The 26,526-nt window shown below is 53.6% G+C and overlaps 1 protein-coding gene across 9 annotated transcripts in view; it reads right to left on the bottom strand.

Annotated features, from left to right (window-relative positions):
- Positions 1–1,333: 1,333 nt before the first annotated feature.
- The window catches only part of CHD6 (chromodomain helicase DNA binding protein 6), a 69,278-nt gene continuing 44,085 nt past the window's right edge, over positions 1,334–26,526 (bottom strand). For 4 of the 9 annotated variants that reach the window (XM_061361658.1, XM_061361661.1, XM_061361662.1 and 1 more), the window contains 24 exons: positions 26,104–26,359; positions 25,409–25,619; positions 24,773–24,968; positions 24,129–24,293; positions 23,611–23,790; positions 23,117–23,227; positions 21,934–22,136; positions 21,636–21,835; positions 19,982–20,141; positions 19,476–19,565; positions 18,537–18,640; positions 17,777–17,906; positions 17,473–17,533; positions 16,766–16,823; positions 15,947–16,166; positions 14,725–14,933; positions 12,846–14,414; positions 12,142–12,290; positions 11,664–11,870; positions 10,548–10,994; positions 9,705–9,896; positions 7,973–8,092; positions 6,826–6,930; positions 1,334–4,906 (listed from right to left, as the gene is read on the bottom strand). In XM_061361658.1, the coding sequence (XP_061217642.1) occupies positions 4,019–4,906; positions 6,826–6,930; positions 7,973–8,092; positions 9,705–9,896; positions 10,548–10,994; positions 11,664–11,870; positions 12,142–12,290; positions 12,846–14,414; positions 14,725–14,933; positions 15,947–16,166; positions 16,766–16,823; positions 17,473–17,533; positions 17,777–17,906; positions 18,537–18,640; positions 19,476–19,565; positions 19,982–20,141; positions 21,636–21,835; positions 21,934–22,136; positions 23,117–23,227; positions 23,611–23,790; positions 24,129–24,293; positions 24,773–24,968; positions 25,409–25,619; positions 26,104–26,359 (6,231 nt within the window). In that variant the 3' untranslated portion in view covers positions 1,334–4,018. The remainder of the gene's footprint in view (positions 4,907–6,825; positions 6,931–7,972; positions 8,093–9,704; positions 9,897–10,547; positions 10,995–11,663; positions 11,871–12,141; positions 12,291–12,845; positions 14,415–14,724; positions 14,934–15,946; positions 16,167–16,765; positions 16,824–17,472; positions 17,534–17,776; positions 17,907–18,536; positions 18,641–19,475; positions 19,566–19,981; positions 20,142–21,635; positions 21,836–21,933; positions 22,137–23,116; positions 23,228–23,610; positions 23,791–24,128; positions 24,294–24,772; positions 24,969–25,408; positions 25,620–26,103; positions 26,360–26,526) is intronic. The other 5 variants (XM_061361663.1, XM_061361666.1, XM_061361660.1 and 2 more) reach the window with 4 other exon arrangements.

Below are 26,526 nucleotides of genomic sequence, written 5' to 3'. Positions count from 1 at the left end.
AGCTTGCTCCAAGCCCCATCCAACCTGTCTTAGAGGACACTTCAACCACCATCTAATGGTTCCGTTTGGGTCAGGTGCTGCTGCTGCGGGTGTTCCACCTTCTCTGAGCTGTTGGAAGGTTGTGGGGCAGAAACATGGCAGAGCAAGCCCCAAGCATAGTTATTCCTTGAGGAACAAAGATGTGTGTTCCTTGGAGGGACCTGAGCTTTGCTTTTTGTGCATCTGCTCCCCCATTGAAGATCGGTGTCCATAAAGAGAATGACAGATTCTACCTGAACATGGGATGATAACTTGCCTGCGTCCTGAGATGAAGATCAGAGACAGGAGTCAGAGATGAGCAGCTCCAGGATGTTTTAGTCGCTCATGTTAAAGGAAAGGCACCTGTATCCTGCAAAACAAAACCCAGAGCGAGCTGTGCCCACCGTGCCCGTTCTCCACCACCAGGTCCACTCACCTCCTGATGAGACACTGCACGCCAACACCAGCACAACTGCTCCTCTGTAGCTGGGGCTGCAGATCCATTGAGCAGATACCCTGCATTCCTGATGCCGGGGTGGAAGGCTGCCATGAACTTAAAGGGAGTCTGAGGAACTGGAGAGTTCACGCCACCGTTTTGCCTCCTCTGTCCCCATCCAAGATGTCTCTTCTGCCGGTATTTTCCTGCTCCTCCATCCAAATAAATGCAGCAGCAAAATGCCAGAAGAAGGTATTCAGGCAAGGGCAGGAGGAGCAAGCAAAGCCCCTTGGTTTTCCCTCTCTGCCTTTTTTTCCTGGACCTTAAAGCTTTTCCTGCGCATGCATTTATTCATCTCAAAACCTGAATTAACACCTACTCTTCTAGAGCACGAGATCCTTGCTTATGACAAGCATTTATATGGCACCTCTTAGGATTTTACAAGGCATAGAGGAACTGAGCACCTCTTCTGCTGCAAGGTGCCATCAAGTGCCAGGACTAACTGGCATGGGGAGTCTCATGCCTGGTCCCTGGTCCTCTGCCCATCATCTAGATGAAGCAGGTCAGTAGAGCTGCTGTGCTCCGCAGTGGAGCTTGTGCTGCTTCATTGGTCATACACCCCATGGGGAGCAATGACTGACCCCACACACATCGAGTTAACCCCCCCAGTGCTGGGTGAGTGATTGCCACTGGCCGCAGAAGGGGATTATCCCTGTATAACCTCATTCCATGGCAGGGAAAGCCATGAGCCAGCTGCAAACAGCCCTTCCCTGGAGCAAATCACATCTCACGTGCACAAGAACGGAAGAATTCCACTGGGTTCAACAGCTGCTCAATGGATTCGTGCTGAGAAAAAGGCAAGTCACGTTTATCACTGAGTCAGGTGAATTAAACATTCACATATATTTGCTGGAAAAAAGATTATATACATCTGTAGCAAGGCTCTGCCAAGTCTGAAAGATAAGCATCATCTAGTCACTAAATTAAAAAAATAAAAATCTGACTTTTAAACCTTGTTGGTTTTTTTCTCTTTTTATCCATGTTCAAGAGCACAGACAGTTTATTTTGTTAGCACATTTGGTGAAGGATGTTATGTTTTGTGTGAGTAGCCATGAAAACCAGTGAGGATTTGGCATTTGGTTTTGGAAATGATGGAAAAGAAGAAGCCACTTACGCCTTACAGTCTAAATAATCCACAAAGTATATCAGGTTGCAAAAGGGTCACAAAGCAGCAGTCAAAGAGAAGCCTGAACACCCAGAGACGTAGCATACATGTCTGATAAGGAAGAACAAGGTATAGAGCATGCTGGCTAATTAAATGTCACTTTAAACCCTGTTCCTTAACGTGTGTAACCCTGGGAAAACCATCCCGTAACAAGAAATGGACTCTGAAGAGATTGCTGTATCCATTCACAGTAAGGCTTTGAAGATACATGAAGTTTTATAGCATTTGTATTTTAAGGATTTAGGGCAAGTACATGTTCTTCTACTGAATAAAAAGAAAGTTAGTACTTAAAAGGTTCAAAAATATATCAATTGTGATTATTTTTTTTTTACATAAATAAATTATATTGATTTTGGATTTAACAGCTGAAAAAACCCTTTCTGCTTCCACTGGAGGCAAAACTGAACAAAATGTTAGTTAAATAGAGATAGCAGCATTTCTAAGAAATCTGTCGATAGTGATACAGTATCTATGCTACAAGGATGTTATTAAATAGAACACATTTAATTATCGGGGAGGGGTGTGGGGGGGGTTGCATTATGATTGGTTACATACTTAAAATCATCCAATCCAGAAAACTGGGAATAAATTCCGTGAAAATAGAAACCAAATGCTTTTTAGACCATGGGTAACAGACTTCTTTGAGATGCTAATTTTAACATGTACATAATTTATAATCCCAAATGTATAAAAGACAATGACAAAAAGCATCATAAATAAATAATGCAAACTGAAATAGTTATGTCAAAACATTTGGACCATCTGATAAATTAGCAAAACTGTAACAGAAAATAAGTAAAAAATACAGTAAATTGTGACAACCAAGTGTGGAACCGATTACTAGCACGCTCCCAACTCCCTCACCAGCCTGCCTTTCATCTCACGCTGCACCACTGCGGCTTTGTTTCAAGTCTCAAACCATGAGCTGCAAATAGGAACAAGCCCAAGTGAAAGAAGAATTACACGAGGAGTGAAGGGGAAGGAGAAGTTGCTTGTGGCAGAGTCTCAGTACCCAGAGCTGCGGGGGGCTGACGGCATTAAAACCTGTCCGTTTAAAATGCAGACATAATCATTTGCCAGTGGAGGCGGGGGGGGATTTGGAAATACTGTTCAACAGCAAACGGAATGGAAAGAAGAAGTCGAGATCATCTCTTCAGTCTAATGCTAGAAAAGAAGAAACTCGAGCTATGGAAGTCTCACCCGTCCTTAGAGGACTCCCCACAAAGGAAAGCTGGCCTACAGCCTGCTCCTCATCTGCTGAAGGGACGTTGCTTCTAGGGTAAGGAGTGGGGAATATAAAAACTCAAAAAGCCTCCACCAACATATATATATATAATGTTCATATACGAGCATTAAAATCAGTGTGGCCTGTTCACGGCTGGAAAAAAAACACCTTTACAGCACTTCTAATGCTATAGATGAGAACTAACGCCATAGAGGAGAACTGAAGACGAGCAGAACGATGAAGAAACCGGTAGCTACAGGTACAGTAATCCCAAAAAAGTCATGCAAGATGTGCAAAACCTTTCCAGCTCAAGCTGAAAAGTTCTTGGAGCTCTCGAGGAAAGGGCAACTAAACTCCACTTAATGCAAAACCAAACTTTGGTTTTAAAAAGTACAAAAGAATGTCTAGGTCATTATTTTCACTCGCTGCAGTTTGTCTCCAAACCTTTGAGGTGGGGGCATGATAAAGAAATTCGATCACTACCAGTTATGCTTATTTTTTTTTTCCTTTCAAAGAAATGAATATATGCATTTTCAATCATTAGTTATATACTTCTGTCTATACTACTATTCTAGTAACCATGATAAAATAGGGAAATACTTTAAATCAAAAAAATACACATTAGCACTTACTATAGCTGTGCTTTTTACCCCCAAATACAGGCTTTTTCGTTCAGTGTCGCTGTAGACAGAAATACCCTTGTCTGCGTGTAGACCAAGAGGTAAAGACTTTTCTTTTGCTGCTTTTTCTTCTCAAAGGAGTGAGCAATTTCGGGGGGGACGGGGGAGGAGGGGCTGTGTGTGACCGAGTACTGGATTTGCTATCGTCGGCTGGGATGAACGACTGGAAAAACAGAATGAGAATTCGGTGCCTCCCATACTAGCTAGACAACACTGTTTATCTAATAAAGTGGCAAGACCCTGCAACTATTAACATGTAGTATGTCACCAGAGGTTTCTTTTTTTCTGACAGGGAATTAGGTAGATAATATTACTCATGGAAACACAGGTTTATGAAGGCGGGGCGGGAGGGGAAGTAACAAAGAGTTTATGGGATAAGAAACTCACAAGCCACAATCTTTTTGTGTTTTTTTTTCATTGAGAAACAAAAAGTTCTAATTGGGATCGCGAGCCCCTTCGCGCTCTGGCTCCGCTGGTCCCTCCTGCTCCTTCTCTGCCGAGGACGGTGGTGTCTGCTCCGTACAGTTTTGACTGTTTGCAGCTTCCTTCTCCGGCAGCGGGACAGTCTCTGGCTCTGGGTTTGCCATCTCCCCTTTTGCTTTCTTTCTCTTCCGCTTCTGGCTTTCCAGGTTGGCTGCCTCCGAGTGCCTGGTCTGCTGTATGCCGGGCAGCGCCATGCCGATGCCAGGGGAAAGAAACATCGAGGGATAGATCAGTCCAGGAGACATCCCTGGGATAAGGAACGGGTTAAAAGCTACAGGACTACTGGTAGTTATTGCGGATTCTGTCTGATTAGAAAACGAACTAGGACCAGGCTTCTCTTCCGAGAGAGTTTCTTTTTTCACATCCTGGCTACTCGGTTTATCCTCAGAAGCTTTCTCTGCATTGGCTGTACCACTTTTCGTTGTGCTTGTTAACGAAGTCGGAGCAGTCGCAGTACAAGTAGTTGTCATGGGGGGGTTGAGGAGTCCTCCAACGCCAAACATCTGGGGCACGGTAGCCATGCCCGGCAGCATCATGGGCAACATACTCAGGGTGCTCTTCACGTCCTCACCGGCAGGCACTGCTGCAAATCCAGCAGGAAACCCAACCAGCCCAGTCAGGGGGATCCCTTGCATGTTTCTCATGTTCTGAAGTCCTACCAGATCCATCCCAGCAATCAGTCCGTTCATGAACAATGGTCCCATTCCAGAGGAAGAATCTGCTATGCCAGGGCCTTTAATGAGGTCACTTCGGGGCCTTCTCCCCCTGCGGCGGGGCCCAGTGTCCCGGAGCACAGGCTCGGTCAGGATGCGATTGAACTTGCTTTCCGGCAAGTAGCCCTGAGAACGAAACACACATAACAGAAAAGACCTGATGGTTATTACGGCACCAAAGGAAGCTTGGCTGCTCTGTGCTTGCATCTGCACCCCAGATGGTGTCAGCACAGAAGTATCTGCCTACATGACATGGAGTTTGAGAGGCACACACAACTTTTCCCCAAGGGATGCTGCCAGATGCTGCGAAACACCCTCACTCTGCCCTGGTGTGATACTGCAGCATTAAAGTGCACAGGGAGGAAAGGAGGAAGCACATTTGTACCCTGTATTTTCACCCAAGCCCTCAGCATTGGCTGCTCACAGCACGAGAAGTGCCAGGGAAGCTTAGCTCCCTTCCCAGCTTTAATCAGGGCTTCAGCAACAGGTCAACAACCCTGTCTTTTAGATGTGAAGGGCCAAATTTTCAATGCTCTGCAGGACAGCAAAGCTGCATGGGATGACTCGCAGAGAGGGGTCATGCTGTCTGAGGAGGTCCCAGTCACAGCTTGCCTGAGACACCAGGAAGGTTATTCTGAGCATTCAGATACAGCGACAAAACCCAGCAGCCACAACCAGGCGAGACTGTCCAGTAACACAGAGCAGCTTAAAACTTCATTTTCAGCATTCTTATCACACACATTTAGACATTTCCCTTTGTGGCTCCCTTGAGTTTCAACACTGCTGCTCTTTGAGCCAATTCCAGTAACAGATTTAGGTAGGGAAAGTAGTTCCCACTGACACCTGCAGAGCAGAGCCTTGAATCGGATGACCCTGCAGGCTGCACATCTACTGCCCAAAGAGGGAGAATCTTCTGCTCTGCTCCCACTGGCACATGGGAGAACCAGCATGCTGCCACCACTGTGCCTGGGCTCCATGGGGCAGCCAACCCCATGCTCCTGCCTGCCCAAGCACCCAGAGCAGCCGGATGTCCCTCTGCATGCATGTGCCGGGATGGATGCACACTGCACTCGCCCAAAGCAAAGTGCTGATGGGGCTCAGGGGTGCGAATGCTCATGGGCATGCAGCGGGTGCCTGGGGTGGTGGCCAGGCACACAGCTATTCCTATCGGCAAACAGACCATTCCCTGTGAGTGAAGGTGAGGAAGAGCTGCCAGCTCACACAAGTCTGGCTGCCTGGAAGTGGAGCTGTTCCCTGGGGAATGGGACAGACCATGCCAGATCTCCAGCACTAATTAAAAGTGATTTTGAGAGCAGTACACACCTCTTAAGCCAATTGATTCCCCTTCCATCCCCTTGCAAGGGCATCACACAAACCACAGCAGGCACAAAACCAGGGAACACAGGGAAAAGTCTGGGTAAGGCCAGCCCACAGGGTGGGGAAGGGAGATCCAGCAACAGCCACGTGCCGGAGGGGACAGCTCTCCTCTTCCTCCTCTGCCACACACTGGGGCAGGGACTGGCGTGACAAACAGCGTGAATGAACGCGGCGAGGCTCATCTCCATCCTGCCCCTCTCCCTGCCAATGCCTGAGCCTTCAGGCCTGGTGACCAGGCCCAGGGCTGCACAGGCAGTTTGCAGGAGCTGGTGAAAAGCCTTTGCTGAGGGTAGTCTTGAAAATTTGACCCATGAGGATGTGTTTTGTCCACTCCCTGACATCCAGCACCCGAGGCGCATTACTGCTCCTGGGGCGTTCCTATTGCCCCTGCTAGTGCTAAGCAGCCCGAGCCTTTCTGGACAGCCACCCTGTGGTGCTGAGCCCCGTTCCCAGGGCATTGAACCCCTGCTCTCCTCCATCCTCTGGCCGCACTGTTGAGCTGCAGCAAGTGCCCAACCTCCCTCTCTGCCATGCGAGTGGTCCCGGTGCTGCCGGCCCTGCAGCTCTCCCCTCCCAGCTCCCAGTTCCTCACTGGAGAAAGGTTGTGGGGATGGGGAGGGGAAAGAAAAGATGACATGATACAGATTTCTCCAAAAGCTCTAACTTACTGAAAGCTTAACAATGTCAGCCCAGTCAGCTGCAACAGCATACTCCAAGTTTGCATCAAGCCACCTTGGCAATTCCTTCAATGCTGGTGCCGTGGCTCCCCCTAACTATAAAACACAGCACAAGGATGACCTCTATTGCAGAAAGAGTTATGTAAAATAAGACAAGAAATATGATTACACTTCCCCTAGCTCCTTGCTTTGGGCTGCAATCTGGCTGGGGGAGAGGCTCTTCCCTTGCTACACATCTTTGCAGGACTCGGTATGCGCCTGCTGCCTCCAGACACACTGTTCAAGGGAGAAAGGGCAAGTTCAGCCTCTGTGGCCCATCCCATCGCCCTCCCCATGAACAAGTGATAGGGGTAGAGCTTCTCTAAAAGACACGCTCAGAGCCAGACAAACCCACCCATTCACCCAGGTCTCCAACAGCCATTATGGGTGTAACAGAGGGGAACACAGACATGGCTGAAACAGCCTCTTTCTGCCTCACTCTTTAGTTTTGGGCTTAGATGTGACTAACGTCACATCGCCTTCTGACCTACTGCAGTCCTGGTCGTGTTTAAGAACTAAATTTGGTGGAAAGTATCCCTGAACATCCCTTCTCATTCAGAGAGGTGAGCATCAGTGCACTGGGGAGCAAACGGCAGACAAGTAAATCCATGCTCTTTGCTCAGTAAGCAAGAAAAAGCCCTTTAAACCCTCCACTTCCTGCATGTGCAGCCCTTGGGTGGGTATTGGTGTGCTCTGCCTGCACCTCGTAAGGAGGAACAAACCAAAGACATTTGCATGGCAGTATTACAATTTGTGGCGTACTGCAATGAATCCAAGGGGAACAATCAAATCTGGAACGCAAAGCACCAGCCAGGGCTGTGCTGATGGTGGCTTTAAAGCCAAAGGCTGAATCCCTTTGCCATTGCGGGGTCTGTGTGCCCTGGCAAGGGTGAACACTCAAGACTTCCCTTTATGCAGAAAGTCACTTATTTTTCAGGTTTGTGTCCCCTTGGGCACACACATCACAGGACAGTGTAGATCAGTGACTTGCTTGTCCTTTCCATAGGCTCCTCTGGATTAGATCTCCCCCAGGTGAGCTCAGGGAGTGCTAAGCATTGCAAGTTACCAAGGGCAGAGCACAGAACAGGCCTTCGCTTACCCGCCGTCCGGTACCCTTATGTACCACAGGCACCCGCTCCTCTCCCGAGAGTGAGCTAATGTCCAATTTGCTGGGGTCCTTGCAGCGTTGCCTCCTCTGCTTGGGCTTGTCTGAAAAACTCTGGAGTGCAAACAAGACAACGTTAATGAGACTGGATGGCTTCGTGAGCCTGGGCGGCCACAAGCCCTGCAGGACTGCAGCAGGGATGAGCTCCCGAGGGACAGAGGGTCCCTGCAGCCTTGGGCGGGAGCAACGTGAGCAGCACAGGCTGGTCTCTGCCACAGGGCCAGCTCCCAAATGAGCACTGTTGATTTTTGTACATATAAAGGGGTTTTTGTGTACCCCACTTGGACTGCTCCAGCCCTTTCTAATTCCCCTCCAGTCCTACAAGTGCCAATTGATATATGTGCATCTGTAAACACAGCGCTAACCACAGCTAGGAAAGAAAGAGAGAATAGGTCTGTGTGTGCCATCTCGTGTCAGTCTCATACCTGCTCATCTGTTCTTTGTTCTACTCCTATTTCAGCTGTTCCCACAGCAGAGAGGCTGCACCATGTCTCTTTGGGATCAGAGCCCTTCAGGACCACAACGTACAGAGTTACAGCTGAGCTGTTGCACACCCACTGCCTACACTGAGTCCCAGCACCAACGTGCCTGCGGGAATGAGGCATTATAATGAACTACTGCAGGCTCTCATTACTGAGAGTCTAAGAAAAACCCCCGAGCATGGTCTGCCCTTCAACAAGCTGAGCTGCTGCAGTACCCCAGAGCAGCTTCCAACCAATCCCACCTGGAGAGACGACACTGAGGGCTTGCTGGGGACAAGAGGTTCACCAGTAGCACAGCCAGACTGGGTGAACTCCACTAAGTCCCCATGGAAGGCAAGGATGATGGAAATGCACCACCACCATCTGACTCCTCCTTGCAGTGCTCCTGGGAGTCTGGCCTTGGGCACAGAGCTGCAGGCGTCTCCAGACTTTGAAAAGCAAGGGCCATCCTCCCCAAGCAAACACTGGGTTCTTCATCTCTTATCTCTAATGAGCTCCAAACCACTACAGGCTTGCATGCACTCCAAGCTTCAGGGAATCCCTGCCTCAGGCATACAATCATCCAGGACCAAGCTGCAGTCTTTTGTGTATTACTACAGTTCTTCCTACTCTGTTTTACAGCCTGTACTCTGCCTACCACATGGTCTAATAGGCTAAATAAACTGAAACCTGGAGCAAACCAACCTATGAAACCAAGAGGCAGATGCTTATGAAACAGCAAGAAGAACCAGACAGACTTTGTACCCCACTTTCTTACAGCACCCACAGCCATGCAACCTTTGCAGCCAGCAACACAGCCACTCAGTCCAGTTTTTAATATGAAGTTTCCTTTTGTCTGGGAATCTTATTTAATACAACAGCACTGCCTAAAATGAGGCAGAGGGAGCAACACCGACAGACTTTGAGCATCCCAAATCCCTCTTCCCGTTCTTGGCACTTCTGGAAGACACTGTGTATTGGGCAGATGGATGCACTGGAGGTGGAAAATGGACCCTTGGGCAGGAGAATGCAGCTCAGCAAGTGCCTTTCACTGCAGTGCAGTCCTGCAGACAGCCCTGATGAACACCATGAGCCACAGTATAGGGAAAAAGCCCTGAACTTAGGACAACCACAGAAGAGCTGACACACAGGGCAGCACATAGGACAGACACACACACACACGTGCCACCGAGGGCCACCCTTACTGTGCCAAAGCCAGGAACCTCGAGTGTGTAGTCGGACTGCTGACGGAGCCAGTCGAGGAGACTCTTATTCGGGACAGCCTTCTCTGCTTGGCTGCCTGCAGCTGGGACTGGCTGTGGAGTTGAGGTAGCAGCAACCGGCCCATCGGGGAGGGGACTGTTCTGAGGGGGCTGCGGTTGGTCTTCCTGAACATCCTGGTGTGGAGGGAAGAGCAGAGGGAGCCCATCAGCAGCATGTGGTGATGCACATGGACCCAATAAGAAGAGATCTGCTCCTGTCACAGATTAATCCGTGTATTCCCCGGTGCCCGTTCCTTAAATCATCACCACCACATTACACTTGCGCTCTGTCCCCAGCACTGGTGGCATGAAAGGCAAAGAGAACTGGGAGTTGCTTCTGAACTCACCTTGAAACACCCTAATCATCAGCAAGACCAACCAGATCACTACTAAAATTGGTCTAGAGGGACTGGTCTTGCACCCAGAACCCCATTCTTCTTTGAGCAGATCCCAGGGTAGAAGGGGAAAGGATACAGCAGGCTCTTGGCTATAGGTCCAATGCAGTCAAGGACCCTTCCTCATGTTCTCTAACCCTAGATACTCCCTGAAGTGGGGCCGCTGCTTTTGGTAATGCTTAGCAGGACTCAAACACTCCAGAGTGCTGCAAGGCAGAAGGAAAACTTCCCTTCGTCCCTGAGCTGGTATCTGCTCCTGCCTGCTCCAGCACAAGCCAAGCTGTCCTGGAGGAAGTCCTGCACTGTTGTGGGCAGCAGAGCTTGCAGGGGAGAGCTGGACTATGAGACAAATCATACTGAATCCACGTGAGAAGGGGGAGCATCAACCCACCTGCAGCCTGGTTGGCAGAGGTCTCTCCTTCAAGAAGATGAGGTCCATCCCTTCTACATTTTTTCTCCTGCCCCGTCTCCTCCTCATGGCAGCATCGTCTCTCCGGAGGCTGCCATTCACTATTTGTCCCGTGACAGGATGGATTAACCCTGCCTGGAGGATGCCAGACAAGTCCATGCCCAGGGAGCCCTGAAGAGTGTTCACAGTCCCCATCTTGGTCATGTTTGTGTTCAGGGGGAAAGGAGAGGAGTTCCCTGGGGACCCATCAGAGGCTCTGGACAAGTCCACTGCAGTGTCGCGCCAGCCGTTCAGCACAATGGGTGGATGAACATGGGTTGCTGACAGCTGCTCCAAGCTCCTCTGTTTAGCATCTCTCTCCATCTCAAATTCATAGGGCCTCCTGTGCTTCCGTTCATCCTTTGCAAAGGCAGGGGTCAGGAAACCTTCCTGTGTGTATCAAAGCCACAAAGATGGTTACAGCAGCTCACACACTGCCCAGGGATCACAGCTCTTAAATCAACACTGAGCTAAGTGAGGCTCTTCTGCCTCTGCAGAAACCCTGGAGGATGCCCTTTCCCTGGGCACATCAACCTCTCTTTCCCCGTGTGGGGATGGTGCAGGAGCACCCTCACACACACTTTGATCCCCCAGGGTGCTGGAACCCTTGGTGCTCCACCAGCTGCTGGCCAACCAGGCTGGGTTCCAGGCCAGCAGCTTCTCTTTTCACTATGTCCAACAGCGAGAGGAGGTGGGAGCTGGTGATTAACGTGGCAGTGCCTTCTTGTGCACCTATTGTTCTGGGACACCAGGGCAGTGTCTCCTTTTTCCCCTGATCATGCTGTGGGCTCTGGCACTGACTCTGGAAGCACTTCTACAGCTGCAGAACAGCTGCCTTCCCAGGAGGAAAGCAGGGCTCATGAGGGGCTGAGAGCACAGGAAGCTCACCAGGAGCTCCCAATGAAGAGGACCAAGTGGCTCAAGCCACATGTTATACACCACAAGTGGCACCAAAAGGCAGTGAGAATCCAGATCCCTCTTGGAAAACTTGAGCATTTCTAGGCAATTCTTCACCCCAAAGTCTCAAGCCTGTCCCTGCCCAACGCCCCCCCCCCATACCTTTTGTACCTGTGAGATTAACACCCCATTATTGAAGCTGGGGTCAGAGGCTTCTGACTCAGCAAAGCTGTTCCTGCTGCCGGCATTGCTTGGTACTGCTGGAGCCGTCAGCAGGGTCGGTGTCTCAAACTGCTGGCTGGAGGAAGGCCACTTGCCCTTCAGGATGGCATGGCAGATGTTGTCTATGCGGTTGATGATCACACGGTCCTGCAAACAGAATTGGACAGTGGCAGGCTAGGATCTGAATGAGTGACTCAGGATTAAAGACAAACTCAGTTGACATGACCTCAGCCTGGCAGGGAACTGCTCTGGGGAAGGCATGCCCCAGATGGGTTCTTGGGAAGAGCACCCCTGTTACAGCATCCATGGGGAGACATATGGGGAGGACCAGGAGGCAGAGCTGGAGGTGTATGAGCTACTACTGGCCAGGACCACGCAGTAACACTTGCAATACACACAGTGTTGATTTTAAACTCACTTTAGGCCACTCGGAGAAGGAGTAAAGTGTCTTCTCCTGCAGCAGCTGGGCTATGGTCGGTGCCCGGGCATCCTGAAGGTCATCGATCTCCCCGGGCAGGACAGAAGCAGAACTCTTGCTCTCTTCCTCCATGTACTTCTCTGAACCATCTGAAGGACCAACAGAGAACAGAGCCCATCACCACCCTGCCTCTCCTGCCCTACAGAGGCAAGAGCAACTCTTCACCCCTTCCCACCCCAGCACCCAGCTGGCTCCACAAGGGCCCCTTTTCCCAGCCAGCCACCAAGAAATGCATCAGCCCTGGCTCATGGCAGGCAGCCCACACTGCTCGGGAAGGGCAAATATTCCCCTGGGCTGAGCCTGGGGGGACTCTGCTGCAGTGGCCACCATCCCTGACCATCCCCATTCCACAGATTCCAGCAAGCAGCTTTCTTTTCTGAAAGCAAGTGCTTTCAGGCACTGTCCTGTGCCAGGAAGGGAAGGGTGTCCTACACTCCATGGGATGCTCATGGCAGAGGGGCTGCTGGGGCTAACAGTGGGTGGTTCTGACAAACACAGCCACAATCCTTTGTTCCCCAGTCACATCAGCTAGAGTGAGCCCCTGGGGGCTCAGCACCCCCAAGGCTGTAGCTCTGCCAGGAGGTCAGCAGGTCCCTCCCACCCCAGAGGTGACTGATAAACAGAGGGAGCTCTTAGGACCATACCTTGACTCTGGTTGCTGCTGGCTTTCTCCCTGTCATCCCTGTTCTCATGCTCTTCTTGCTTCACCCCCTGGGGCTCGGTGTGCAGGGCACCTCTGTAGCATGCCTGCCCCTCAGCCCCTCGGCCCCACGCTTCCCCCAGAGCATGGCGGTGCTCTGCCTCTGGGTGCCTCAGCATTGGTGCAGGCAGGCTGAAAGCATGGCCATGATGAGCCTGTCCTGGTGAGTGCTGCAGGGTGCTCTCCTCATCCAAGCCATGGTCCTCCCGGCCCTCTGTCCCGGGCTCCCCCAGCCCTTCGGGTGTCCCCAGCCCCAGGGACTCTCTGTCGCCATTCACATCTTCTGGGCAAGTGTCCTCAGGTGTGCGGAGGCCAGAGCTCTGCTCCTCACCCCCCAGTTCATTGGCCTCGGGGTCACAGCCAGCCCTGGCTCTGGGAGCACTCAAGATGCCTACAGCATCTGCTGCTGCCTCAGAGTTGTCATCATCCTCCTCTTCCTCCTCGTCTTCCTCGCTGTGGCTCTGACTTGGCCCTGACTTTGCCTCCATTCCTTTCTCCTGCAGCAGATTGATGAACCTCTGCTCAGGAGGAACCTTGATTTCATAGTTATGAAGAGCAGGACTGTAGAGCCCCATGCTTATGACCCCTTCCATGGCAGCGTGCTCAGGCAGCACTGACGCAGGGCTGGTGAGGTCTCCCTTCTGCTGCAGGGCTTCACAGAGCTCTGCTGGGACACTCTGTGAAGGGTCGCTTTCGGGGGTAGAAGGTGAAGGCTCGGCCTCCTCATTCTGACTGTCCATTCGGTCACAGCCCACCTGCAAACCCTCTAGGAAGGGAGTCTCTCTCATGGCATCAGCATCGCAGCTGGATGGATCCTCATCCCCCTCCAGCTTGCCCTCAGAGAGTTTAGCAATGCTGCTTCCAACATCTGGGCAACTTGGGCTGTCTCGAGCAAGGGAGCTTTGCTCACTGTTACAGGCCTTCTCGTCGTACATCATGCACACCAACGAGTCTGGCAAAGAGCTCTCGTCATAGTTACTGGACATGATGTCCTGGACTTTAGACATGAAGGTTTCACAGTTTGCATCCGGTGGACTGCCCCCAGCCTGGGACATCGTGTTGTCTCCAGCTTCCAGCTTGATGTGACTCTCGGCTTCATTCTCCAGGGATTCACAAGTCCGGTCCACCTGGCTGTACAGAGGGGAGCTGTAGAGTTTGGAGTTAGTCTGGTAAAGGCAGCACAGGGTTTCTGGGGCTGGGAGCCCCGTTCTTTTGTTCTGGGCATAGTTCCTGTATGCATCTAAAAAAGACAGCTGGGGGTCATTCATGATGTAGTAGTCGGTGCGATTCAGGCCGTGCTTGGCGGTGCCGATGAGCAGGTCCCGGTCGTGTTTGCCACACTCCCACCACACAGGCAGGTAGAGGCTGGGCCTGCACAGCTTGAGCCGCTCGTGGAGCTGTGGACACTTGAGCACTTGCTCGCGCACCTTCCGCAGCAGCTCGATGCGATACAGGGTCCTGGCAGCACGCTCCTCTGTGATGGGCTCCACGTAGATGTCGGGGTCTGGGGGACCTACAGCAGGGATAGAAAAACCAAGGCCATGTTGTACACGTCGATGAGAGGTACTCAGAGCAAGGTGGGTGTCTGTAGTTGAGGCTTCTTTTCCCAGTCTCAGCACCTTCCATTCATTTGCCACCAAATGGACATGTGGATATAAACTGCCTTGACTTTAGCAGCTGGACCAGGAGCAGCACTTGACTGCCTCCAACTGTCCCTGAAACTCCTCCCTTGCTCTCCTGCTCAAGAGCAGTGGGACCATTTCTGACCTATGGCCATGTGGACCTACTGTTACCCCTCCACAGGCCATGCAATTTCCACTCACCATCCTCCTTCCACAGTGGGAGACCACAGACATTCTTGCACATGGCCACAAAGCTGTAGAAGTACTTCTCCAGGCTTTCGTCTGTCTTCTTCTCCAGTCGAGAGATGGCTCGGAACTGAGTCCAGTCAAAGATCTTTTTCTCCTGGTCATAGACAACCCCAAAGGAGGAGACGGTGCGGTAGAAATCTGCCTGCTCCCTCCTGGTCCACCTGTGGGGTATGGAGGAGATATGAACACCACTGAGATACGTTCTGGTCCCAGTATGGGCAAGGCACCAGGCAGAGGCTCAGAGAGGAATATCTAGTTACTGCCCATCAGTTTTGGAGCAGCTGCCAGGAGAAGCACACTAGGAATTAGAAAGGAAGGTCCTGCAGACACAGCTCTCATCCAGAGGGAAACTGGGACTGGGGTTCATTGATGTAAGGGTCGCAGTATCCACACACTCCACTGACCCCTGTGGACTCCTGGGTGCCTGGGGTGGGTGCCAGCCCCTACCCACTGAAGGAAAGCAACCATGCTGCTTTCAGGGGGGCTCAGTTACAGCGCTGTTAGAGCACACCTTTCACTCTGGTTTGGACCCTGCGAGCTTTCACCTCGTGTGAATCTCTCCAAGGAATGATCCAGGACAGAGATGGTGAGGAGTATCCTGAGCAAATGCAGCCCTGGGGCAAACAGACCACTGAGAACAGAGCAGGGTGCAAACTGCAGGGCAAGAGCAGGAACAGGTCATGGCAGGGAAAGGTGAGTGCCAGGAGGGTCCCACCATCTTTTCATTTACTGGGATGCAAACAGAATGGAGCACAACACCACCAGGATATGCCATGGGGCTCCCAAGGCCATGAGCAAGAGCCTAATTCAGTGGTGTGAAAGACATGAGGGTCAAAAAGGCTGCACACACAGGCTGTGACAGTGCTTGTGTGTCACCCTTCAGCCACGGTGTGTCCCAAGTGCACAATGCTCAGCAGCACTGTTCTGCTGGGGCTGGAGGTGATCCCTGGCCCAGCAGATGCTGGATTTGATCCTGGGGAGCTGTCTCCTTGCTTCCTTTCACCATGTCACCAGTACCATGAAGGCTGATCCCCAGCTGGCCTGGCTGCTGGAGCCACCAGGCTCCCTTGTGCATGGGAACAGCTTTCCCTGCCCAGCTGTGGTGACATCTACCTGGACACAAGGGTTTCGATGGGCCTCAATCAGCTTTGGAAAGGGCATTCTGCTGCGTTACCTTTTCTGCATTTCTTTGTTCACAGAGTCCATCTCGGAGGCTCTCCGGAACATCTCGTCCTGCAGCCAGTATCCATGGTTACCAGGCATGAGCATCTCGGCACGCGGAGGCAGCTCTTTGCGGTTGCAGCGCTGGTAGACGGTGACAAGCCTCCGCAGTCTGGCTGTGAGAGCAGATGAGACAGGCCAGCAGGATCTGTCTGAGTCGGAGCCATCCTGGGCTTCAAACATCAGCAAGGACATTAGTATTTAATGCACACTCAAAGCCATGGGTTCCCGCATCCCTCCAGCCCAGCTGAGAGCTCCCTCCTGCCTCTGCCCTCCCACAGGGGATGCTAAGAATCAGTCATAACTGGGAGAATGTAGTGACAGTCCCTGGGCCTCTGCACCCCGAATGCTGCTGTCTCACAGCCTAACCATATCTCAGCTTCCTTCAGAGAGGCAGAGATCAGGGTAGGAACGACAACCCCAGGCCAGGCTGTGCATGGGAGAGGACTGCAGATGCCTGCTCAACAGCAGAGCCAGCCAGCCCATGACATCTTCTAGCACTGCCCACTGCAGAGACCAGCACGCTCATTTCACACAGGCAACTGCATGGACAAGGGCAGGCGAATGGCTTTGGGTCACCCCTGACTGACTTTGGCTGGGAACACCTATGCAGGAGCCTGGCTGCCCTGTCATAGACATGGCTCAGCTGCCCAGGTTCAGCTACCTCACCCATTATCACTAACACAGAGCAGTGTCCCCCCAGCCCAGCAGTGCCTGTCTCAGGGCCAGCCCTGGGAAGCCCTGCACGATGCTGCAGGAGACACAGCCTCACCTGCCGCTGGCTCGTCCCGCTTCTCACTGGCTTCACCCACCCCAGCAGCCACGATGTCCTGCAGAAGGAAACCATGAGAGAGGGCTGCCAGCCCCGCACACAGCACCCCGTACCCACAGCCCCCGGGTTGAGGGTGACAGGACAGGCAGAGCTGCATGTTGGTGGGTGCAGTTAGGCTGCCCTCAGCACACACAGAAGAGGTGACAGCTCAGAGGGGCAGTTCTATCCATTTTATGCTTGGAGGGGAGGCCCACGACCGTGCCACAGGCTGCAGTTAAAGTGCACAGCCTCTGCTGCCCAAATGAACTCCACACCCTCCTGTGCTGCCTTGATCACTGCTCTTCCTCTCCCCCAGGGCCATTCCTTTTAGGATACCACCAACCAGGGCCCCATATGGCTCCTGAAGGTGAGTGTTGAGATCCAGCCCCCCTTGGCCATTCCCAGCCAATCCCCCTCAGCTGCCCACAAGGGAGATGCTGCCCAGGTCTGCATGAAACACACAGAGGCAGCCACAGAAGCTGAGATGACACAGTCTGCAGGGCAGAGCCCACGTATGGCACAGCAAAGCTGGCACAGGGCAGGGTCACCTGCAGTGCCAGTTCCCCAGTGCCTCACAGCAGAGGTGATGGAGCCAAGCCTGCAGCACAGGGCAGGAGGGAAGGCCTGGCAGCAGCAGATGTTCACTGATCACTGTGAATCCCACTCACCTCCTGCTTTGGCAGCCCTTCCAGCTTTTCTCCACTGCTGTCTTCCTTCTCCATGCAGCCCCTGGGTAAGAGAGTGAATTAGTCCCTGGCAGCAGCAGCACAGCAGCTCTGGCTGTGCCAGTCATTGGCAGGAGGGAGGAGAGAGTGATGCTCGTGTTTCATACTCCCCTGCTTTCTGCCTTGCCCGCTGTGCTCTGATGCAGTCTGCTTCCTTCCTCCTCCTTGCGCACAGCCCTCCCCACTGCCAGCACAGCCCCAGGAGTGACCCAATAGCCCCCAAGAGCCCTGCTCCATCCCTGCCCACCTTTCGGCAGTGTCCTGGGCCCCGTCGCTGACACCCTGCTCCGCAGAGAGCAGCTTCTCATCCGGCATTCCCACCTTCTCCAGGAAGCACAGCGCCGGGTCCGCCCGCATGGCGTTGTACCGCTCGTAACCTGCCAACCACCACGGGCCGTCAGAAAGGAGGAAGACAGCACAAAGCCAGGTCTGAGCCTGGCTCCCCCTCCTGCTCTGTGGGACACAGCTCCCCCTCTGGCTCTCACTCTCTGGGCTGCTGGGAAAGCAATTCTCACCCTCAGAAATTCAGAACACTTTCCCCAAAGCTGCTAATTGCTCCACAGCCCCTGGGCAGCAGGCAAAGAGGAAGGTCAGCCTCTCCATCCCGCACTGCAGAGCAGTGCCTGGAGCTGTGCACAGCACCCAAAGCAGGTTGTAGCCAAGAGAAAGCAGCCCCGGGGCTCCTAGAAGCCAAAGGGGGACTTCATGACAAGGCTGGGGATGCCAGGAGAGGCCCCGTGCCTTCCTCCTTGTCCTCACGTGGTAACTGCATTGCTGCTCCTGGAAAACCAGGGGTCTGCTATGAGACCAGGTATGGCCATGCAGTGTGCCTACCCCAATATCTAAACAAGGCAGCTATAGGTGCCTGGGAGAGCTCCCATTGGCCCTGTGTGGCTGTGGTGTGTGGCCACAGCTCTGCCCCTTCACACTGATGTGATGTCCCCTCCAGGTGCTCCACTTGGGTCCCCCTCATGCACTGGCACCCACCAGACAAGCTGGGTACACACCGTGCTTGAAGACACCGATGAGCAGGGATTTATCAGCTTCAGCATTCCACCAGTCCACTGGGATCTCCACGTAGTCAATGTCCGGAAGCAGCACGTCCAGCTCCCTGTGGCAGATAAGGTATGAACACCCCTCTATGAGCCGCACCAGAGCTCACTGGACACTGCTGGGCAGGGGCAGCAGGAGACGGGAGCCATCACTTGCTGGCTGAGGGACAGCTGATGCAGGCAAGGCTGCCCTGGGGCCCCACATGGCCTGGTGTGCACATCACATCTCCCTGGGGTCAGAGAGCTGCAGCCTTGGCTCCACCACCACTCACTGCCATCCCCATCTGCAGAGACGGGGATGCTGCACAGCCCCTCTCCTCTCCCCTCCCACCCGAGCAACACTGAAAGACTGGAGATCCTGTCTGATATCAACAGCATCTCTTGGGGGAAACCACTTCAAACCCTCAGCCCCAGAGGAACAGCATGTCTGGTGGGGTGGGCTGCAATGTCCCCTCCACAGACTGGTGATGATGGAGCTGTGCTGGGGAAGGAGCAGCCCCTGTTCTAGTAAATTAAGCCCAGCATATCACACTTCCCTCCAAAGCAATGAGAGCTGAGTCTCTGCAGGAAGGACAAGAGCAGGCAGGCTGCAGGTTCAGTGGCATTAACAGAGCCTGCTGGCCCCTTGTCCTCAGTGCTGCAAGGCCACAGCAATGGGGCAAGCTCTGCTCCAAGGCCTGGCCATGGCAGCTCTGTTGATGTCCCTGCTCAGGCAGAGCTGCCCTCTAAGGATGAAGCTTTGTCTGAACGAGACCTGGGGATTTGCCCACAGGATCTGATTCACCCGGAGCTGCAGTGAGCGCAGATGTGCCAGGCTGGATGGCTGCAGCAGTGCTCGAGCACTGCCAAACCCTACCCAAGAAGTATCACAGGGGTTCACTGTAAGGTACCTACCTGGCGGGCGTCCCCTCGAAGGCTTTGTCCGCAGCCTCCCCCAGCACTTCAGCCTTCAGGTAGTAGAGCATTCGCACCCGCAGCAGAACCCTGTGCAGGAGCAGCAGAGAGGAACACACGTTAGCATGAAGATGCCAGCCTAGGGCCTGACCCAACAGCCCTTACCAGGGCGTTTGCAGGGGATGCTCTAAGGGTCAGCAAGGCCAGGGAAACCTGCTTGACATCCCATTTCCCTGCACAGGAGGACCCACTATCTCACAGCAGGATGGGCACCAGCCATGTGGTCACACCACAGTACCCAGCCCTGTGATCTGCTGGGGCTCTGCAGCCAGAGGTGTGCTGCTCAGGATACAGCTCCTTTTAGCTCGAAGGAGCATCCGAGAGCAGTCCAGCAGCTAGAGCACAATGAACCTGCATGGGCTGTGAGCCCTTCACAGCTCCTTCCCACCCTCCCCATGCTAAAAGCCCTCAGCCCATGGTTTCCACAAGCTGGCTCCTGCACTCACTTGTTGCAGTGCTGTTTGAGGTGCTTCTTGTAGCTGTCATCATGCAGGACAACCTCGGGGTTGCAGGTGGCGAGCCAGTCTGCATTCTTTATCTCAGGAAGGAGCATCTGGTTCTTTGTCTTCTTCCCTTTCCTGCCTCTGGGCACTGGTGCTGACAAGCCTGTAACAGCAAGTGGCAGTCAGTGAGCACTATGGGCCAGGCCAGGCACCACCCCATGGCAGGGCAGCTGGAACCAGATGATTTTAAGGTCCTTTCCAACCCAAGTCATTCTATGATCACATAAAAGCATGGAAGGGACCTTGGTCCTGGGCACAGCTCTTAAGAGCCTTACCCAGACACTATAGCCAGCTCTGCAGTTCACTCTGTTGGACAACACAGTGATCTGGGACAAGAGTTCAGACAAGAGGGGCCCAAACGATCAAAGACCAGAAGTCAGTCCTGATGATCCGATCTCTAAGGGTTGTTTCCTATCCCATGCATCAGGAGGAGGGCTGCAGGATCACTGCAGGGGGCATTTACACTTAGCAAAGACAGCAAGGGGAAAAGGAACACAGTCCCATGAGGCTGACAAAGATAAAATGAGATCCAGTGGCTGGAGATGAAAATCAAACACATTTTCAACCTTGAAATAAGATGCAAGTTCACAGCAGAACATGGAAACAGCTCCTGGTTGATGCCTCCGTGGGCAGCTGCTTCTGAGGCAGGGACCTGTACATGTCCTCTCCTGCCTATGTGTGCAAAGAGGAGCAGGACAAGGGCTCCAGCCTGCTGGGGTTCTGCAATGAGCACCAGGGCGGCTGTCTCCAGCACTGAATTGGCCTGATGACCTCTGGGCAAACTCGGCCTGCTCTAGGATAGAAGGCAGGATGGGGCTGGATGAGAGCAGAGCTCAGAGCCTGTGTGCTGTGCTTGCCCTTCACACTCACTCAGATACAGACTGAGAAGGAACAGCCCCAGGATGCATGAGCATGGGCTGGAGGTTGCTGTCGCTTCCTGCACATCAGGGAAGCCTGGAGCCTGGTCAGCTCTCTGCAAACACAATTGGTGCCTCAGGCTTCTTGGTGAGCCACAGCAGAGAGATCGCAAGCACACAGTGAGCAGCACAGAGCTGTGGAGCTCTGACCACTCTGAGGAAGGGCCATGGCCTCCCCCAGCCGGCTCTCCCAGCCCAGGCCACAACCCTCCAGCTGATCCAAGGAGCCAGCACCAGCTTCACATCATTAAAGAAAAGCCACTGTGGCTGCATGATGCTGTCTGTATGGTAAGCTCTATTTGCTGTGCTGCTCCAGCTCCAAGGGATGCCTACAGAGAGGAAATGCTGCTCTGAAGGCAGAGAAAACTCAGCAGTGCTCACTTGAGAGCAGGATGGCATCTCTGCTCCCACCACAAAGGCCCTCTCTGCACCAGCCATGGCACTGGGAGGCAGGAAACAGCCTTCCCCACCCAGTGAACCCCTGCTGCTGGCCCTGAGGGTCAGTGTGGAGGTCAGTCCCATGGCAGCCACCTTCTCTGTGAGGTGCAGAGAGAGTTGTGGTGCTCAAGCACAATTGTTTGCTGGCTGCTTCAATCAGCTCTGAATTCTTCAGCCTCAGTCCTACAGGCTGGCACAGTGGCAATGGGTAGAGGCGCAATAGCAGAGAGAACATGCAATACCTGAGTGGTTCTGCAGAGCCTGGTTCTGCCCATCCTTCGTTGGTGTGATGAGATCCCAGATAAAACTTTTGATCTTCTCATCCCCCTTGTAGTGTTTGACACAATAGACAAGCAAGGCCCGGCAGATCATCTCCATGTCCTTCTCATTCAGGTGCCACTTGAACCGCCCATGGGTCAGGATATCTTTCCAGCGTCCCCAGCTGGAAACAGCAGGAATACAGAGTGTAAATACACCTGTGCAACTAGAGACCTTGCCAGCATCTCCCTGCAGGAGCTGCCTAATGGGGGTGAGACTCACCCGAATATGAGCAGGTTCTTCTCCACACGGAAGCACTCGGCCCGCAGGTACCGGCGTGTCTTCTCATTGAAGCGCCGTGAGCGTGTGGGTCTCTCATCCGAGTCACTGTCCAGCTCGGAGAACTCCATCAGCTCGTCCTCTTCAAAGGAGTTGTAGTGTTTGGTTTGCTTCCGCACCCGGGGCCTGTCGATGACCAGGCTCTCCTGTGAGGTTCACAAGAGGAGAACGCACTCAGGTATGGGCAGAAATACCTGCCTCCCATCAAGGCACAGCATGTTTTCTCCACGCTACCACTCTGCACTGCTTACACCTCTGTTTCCCAGCCCTGTGCCTAGTCATCACCTTCCCAATAGGATACCTGCTCCAAATTACCTGTGTGAGGCTTTGCTGGCACATGAGACAATTCCTGGCCAACCCAAACTTCAGCCTGAACAACGGCAGGGTGAAAATCATGCCTTCTGGATTCAAACTGCTGACAACCAGCAGCTGATTCAGCTCTGAATCATAGTCCTGGCCCTCCCAGTACTGCCTGCACAGAATGCTGTGCTGGAGGCTGTGTCATTTCTATGCTGGGGGAATAGGTAGGCTGGAAGAGGAAAGGTGGCTTCCAAGAAGGTGCAGGAGGGAGCAGTATGAAATTAGACAGCATGTACCTGCCTCCTCTCCTTCCCCCTGCTCTGCAGAATGATCTGTGTCATTTAGATCTGCCTGGATTTCAAACACATGAGAAACACACCCTCTCCAATTCTCCCTGCTATAGTGGTGAGCTCTGCAGCGCTGCAGGGCTTCCCTATTGCTGCTAATACCATCTCTATGAGCACTGCTGCCTCAGGTGGGAGAGCTGGGGCACTCAGCAAGCTTCACCACCTCTTTAGCCATGGAGAGCTGCAGTGGTGGGAGACAGGGCTGCAGTGCAAAGAAATGTGCCCAGCACTGCAACCTCCAGGGCTCGAAGGGTTGGAGCAACGAACTCATGTCAGCAAATCAGGCCTCCTCCAGTGCTGCCAGGACAAATGGTCCCTCCTGCCCTGGGTGCCAGGGCTCATGTGGACTTGGGTTTGGGCTGGGGAATGGTTATGCAGGTTTCCCTGAGCCCAGTGGAAGCACACAGCTCCTGCCTGGAGACCACACCAGGCGGTTTCAGATCAGCTGTGGGGCACACAGGCCATGAGCTGGATCCTACCTTTTCATTCTTGGCATCTGTATCGAGCTCTGCTATCTTGGCCCACTTTTGCCAGAAGTTGGGGTCATCTAAGGAAATGTCAGTTCTGTTTCCTGATGCAACGAAGCTGGCCTGGGAGTGAAGAAGATGAATGAACAGGGTGCAACTCACCATCCAGATATGCCTTCCCCCATAGAGACATCCCCAACACATCTGCAGCACACAACCTGGCTGCCACAGGGTGTTACACCCCATGTTGACACATGACCCCAGTGGACACCAGTCACAAGTGTGGCATGGAGCTGGCTCCTTGAGCTCTCTCCTGTAGGGATGTCAGGGCCCCACAGTGCACAGCTTCCCATGGCACAGCAGTGCCCAGCTTCAGGAAGCAGAAGAGGCAGGAGAGCTTGGCCTCCATGCAGATGTATCTCAACACACAGGCGAGAAGGTCAACCCACCACGTCCCCCATCACCTTGGGGGAATCCCCCTTCCCCTCCAGTGGAGCACAGCTCACCTTGGCAAAGGTGGAGCCCTTCCCCTCGGTCTGGATCGTGATGGTCTGTGTCCTGCGCTGGAGGATCTGATCAATGTCCTCCTCACAGAACTTCGATCCTTCATCCTCCTCATCCATGAGGGCCCCGTAGGCACCCTTCCGCAGCAGGTCCTCCACCTCCATCTTTGAGAGCTGCTGAACCTACCCAAAACATGGGGGCATCACCAACCTGGCCAGCTGCCCTGGGACACAGCCCTCCCTCTGCCCCAAGCCAACCCAGACCTCCTGCTGCTATAGCAGAGGACTCTTCAGAATGCTGCCTGAGGGACTATCAAGCATTTCAGTCCACGTAACCCAGATACAGCACCACGTGCGTCCCAGGCCAAACAACAGCAATGCCACTGTATGGAAACAGGCCTTCCCTCCAGCAAAGCCTGCCCAAGTCTCTGCTCCAGCCTGGCAGTGTCTTGCAGGGAACGGAGGAGAGCTCTCTCCCAGCACCTCCCGCTTGGTCCCACTCCATCCAGCAGCCAACCTACCCCGTTGGTGCTGCCCTTGCGGTTGATGTCCTGCAGCACAGCCTTATCCAGGCCCAGCTTCAGGCTGGCCTTGTCGAACATCTCCCTCTCGTAGGAGTTCCTGGTGATGAGGCGATAGACTTTCACTGCCTTGCTCTGCCCGATCCGGTGGCAGCGAGCTTGAGCCTGGGAGGGCAGGAAGCACAGAGTCATCACAGTGAGCCCAGCAGCATGGGCACTGTGCACCAGGACCCACCACTCACCCATCTGAGCCACAGTCAGGTCCCACCCACCAGAGCACCCTCAGCCAGTGCCTGTGGCCAACCTGGCAGGGCTCCTGGAGCAGGGATCAGAGACCCCTGCACCCCTGGGAAAGGACTCAGGGCTCAGAGTGGAGTCCTGGCTCTCTGCAGATGCAGGGCACCCATCACTTCACCCCCTCCAACACCACGCATGGTCAAAATATTGCTTGGTCTGTGGCCCACCAGTGCTTTTAGAGCCACACTGTGATCTCCCCACGACATGTCCCCTCTGCCTGCACTCCTGCCAGCTCTCCCAGCACAGCAACCCATCCCATTACACCCGGAGGCTGCTGCCCTTCCCTCCCCGCTGCAATGACAGACAGGAGCTGTGCTGCAGGACCTCCTGGCTGCCTGTCCCGTTACCTGCAGGTCGTTCTGTGGGTTCCAGTCCGAATCAAAGATGATGCAGGTGTCGGCAGCAGTGAGGTTGATGCCCAGCCCGCCCGCCCGCGTGCACAGGAGGAACACGAAGCGGTCCGAGTCGGGCTTGCAGAAGCGGTCGATGGCAGCTTGGCGCAGGTTCCCGCGCACCCGCCCGTCGATGCGCTCATAGGTGTACCTGCTCCGGGAGAGGAGAGAGCAGGGTCACAGCAGGGCCTCAGCAGGGCTTACAATCCCCTTCTTGCTCCCTCCCCATGGCTCTGTGTTTGTACACAGGCAGCTGGGATTCACTGGCAGCACCTGTGCACAAGCAGAGGCTCAGGCCCCATCAGCCCGTGTGCACTGTAGTTGTTCCTCAAAGTTGTTTCTCTTAGAAAGCCAAAATCATCAGGACCTCATGCATGGTGCCTGTTCCTGTTTGGTCACTCCTAGGGCTAGCCCTGGGCAATGCAAAATGGGTCTCTGCACCCACCAGCAGTAGCCTGTAGCTTGGATCCTTTGATACGTGGGCATAGAATGGCCAAATCCCCACACTGGGCTGTTGCCCCTCTTGTCTCTATAAGTGCAGGATGGAGGTGATGTGGAGGAGCTGTGGTGAATGCTGAAGCCTGTACTAACCGCCTCTGAATGAGATAGTCTTCCAGGATGTCGAGGCAGCGCACCATCTGGGAGAAGATGAGCACCTTGTGCCCACCAGCAATCAGCTTGGGAAGCAGCTTATCAATGAGCACCAGCTTCCCGGCCGCCTGGATCATCGCCTGCAGCTGGAAGTCTGGCGCCTCCGGGCTGTGTGTTTTACGGAAGTCTTCCAGGATCTTCTCCTCCGCCCCTGCCAGGTGAGAAGGGATGAGAGCTCTTGGTGAGGCTGGCACTGCAGCTGCCCCAGCCTCCCATCCACATCAATCGCAAGCCACCACGTGAGGACCAGGACCCTTGCAGTCAACCAGATCAAGGGAGGTTGGCTAGAGACCGCCAAGAAGCCACTCCACTCCTGTTACTCTACTCCTTCTTCAGGGCTTGGCCTGAGAGCCAGGCTGGGATGTTGGAGAGGGTCCCACACCAGCACACCCCCAAACACAGCAAGCTTCTAAGACCATAATATGTCCACCAGCACTTGTGGGGAGTTGGGCTGCCTGTGGGGGCAATAAGGCAGATCACTGCATCCTGTGTGGGGCCTGGGTGTACAACCACACCAGCAGCAGACGGCATGAGGACCTGAGCTGGCTGCCAAGCTAGGTGAACTCTGCAAGTAGTGACCAGGAAATGCTGCAGTAATATCTGTGCCCCCAACACCTCCTGTGCACAGCCCTCACCGTTGATGAGATACGGGTGATTACAGCACTTCCGCAGCTCCATCATGGTGTTGATGAGGTTGGGCATATTGTGCTGGTTGGCACCCTTGGAGAGGAAGGAGAAGTTCTTCTCCAGGATGGCCCTGTAGTATTTCTTCTGGATATTGGTCAGCTCCACCTCAATGATGGTCTCTTGTTTAGGTGCCAGATTCTTCTCCACATCATCCTTCAGCCGTCGCAGCATCATGGGCTTCAGGATGGACTGCAGCTTCTTCACCTGCCAGAGCAACAACAGAGATTCACTGCTTTTCCTGCATGGCAAGCACATGGTGACAACAGCAGAAGGGCCTGCAATGCTAGAGCCTCCCCATGCTGGAAACCCACTACAGATAACCCTGAAGCAGCTGGGACAGACCAGTTGGGAAAGCTGGGTGAGCTCTGCTG

This window comes from Neopsephotus bourkii, unplaced genomic scaffold (genome assembly GCF_033783945.1).
Source record: "Neopsephotus bourkii isolate Nb327-2 ecotype Australia unplaced genomic scaffold, CSIRO-AGI_Nbou_v1 NB_1060, whole genome shotgun sequence".
Classification (NCBI taxonomy): Eukaryota; Metazoa; Chordata; class Aves; order Psittaciformes; family Psittacidae; genus Neopsephotus; species Neopsephotus bourkii.
This window is presented reverse-complemented; position numbering and strand designations above follow the sequence as displayed.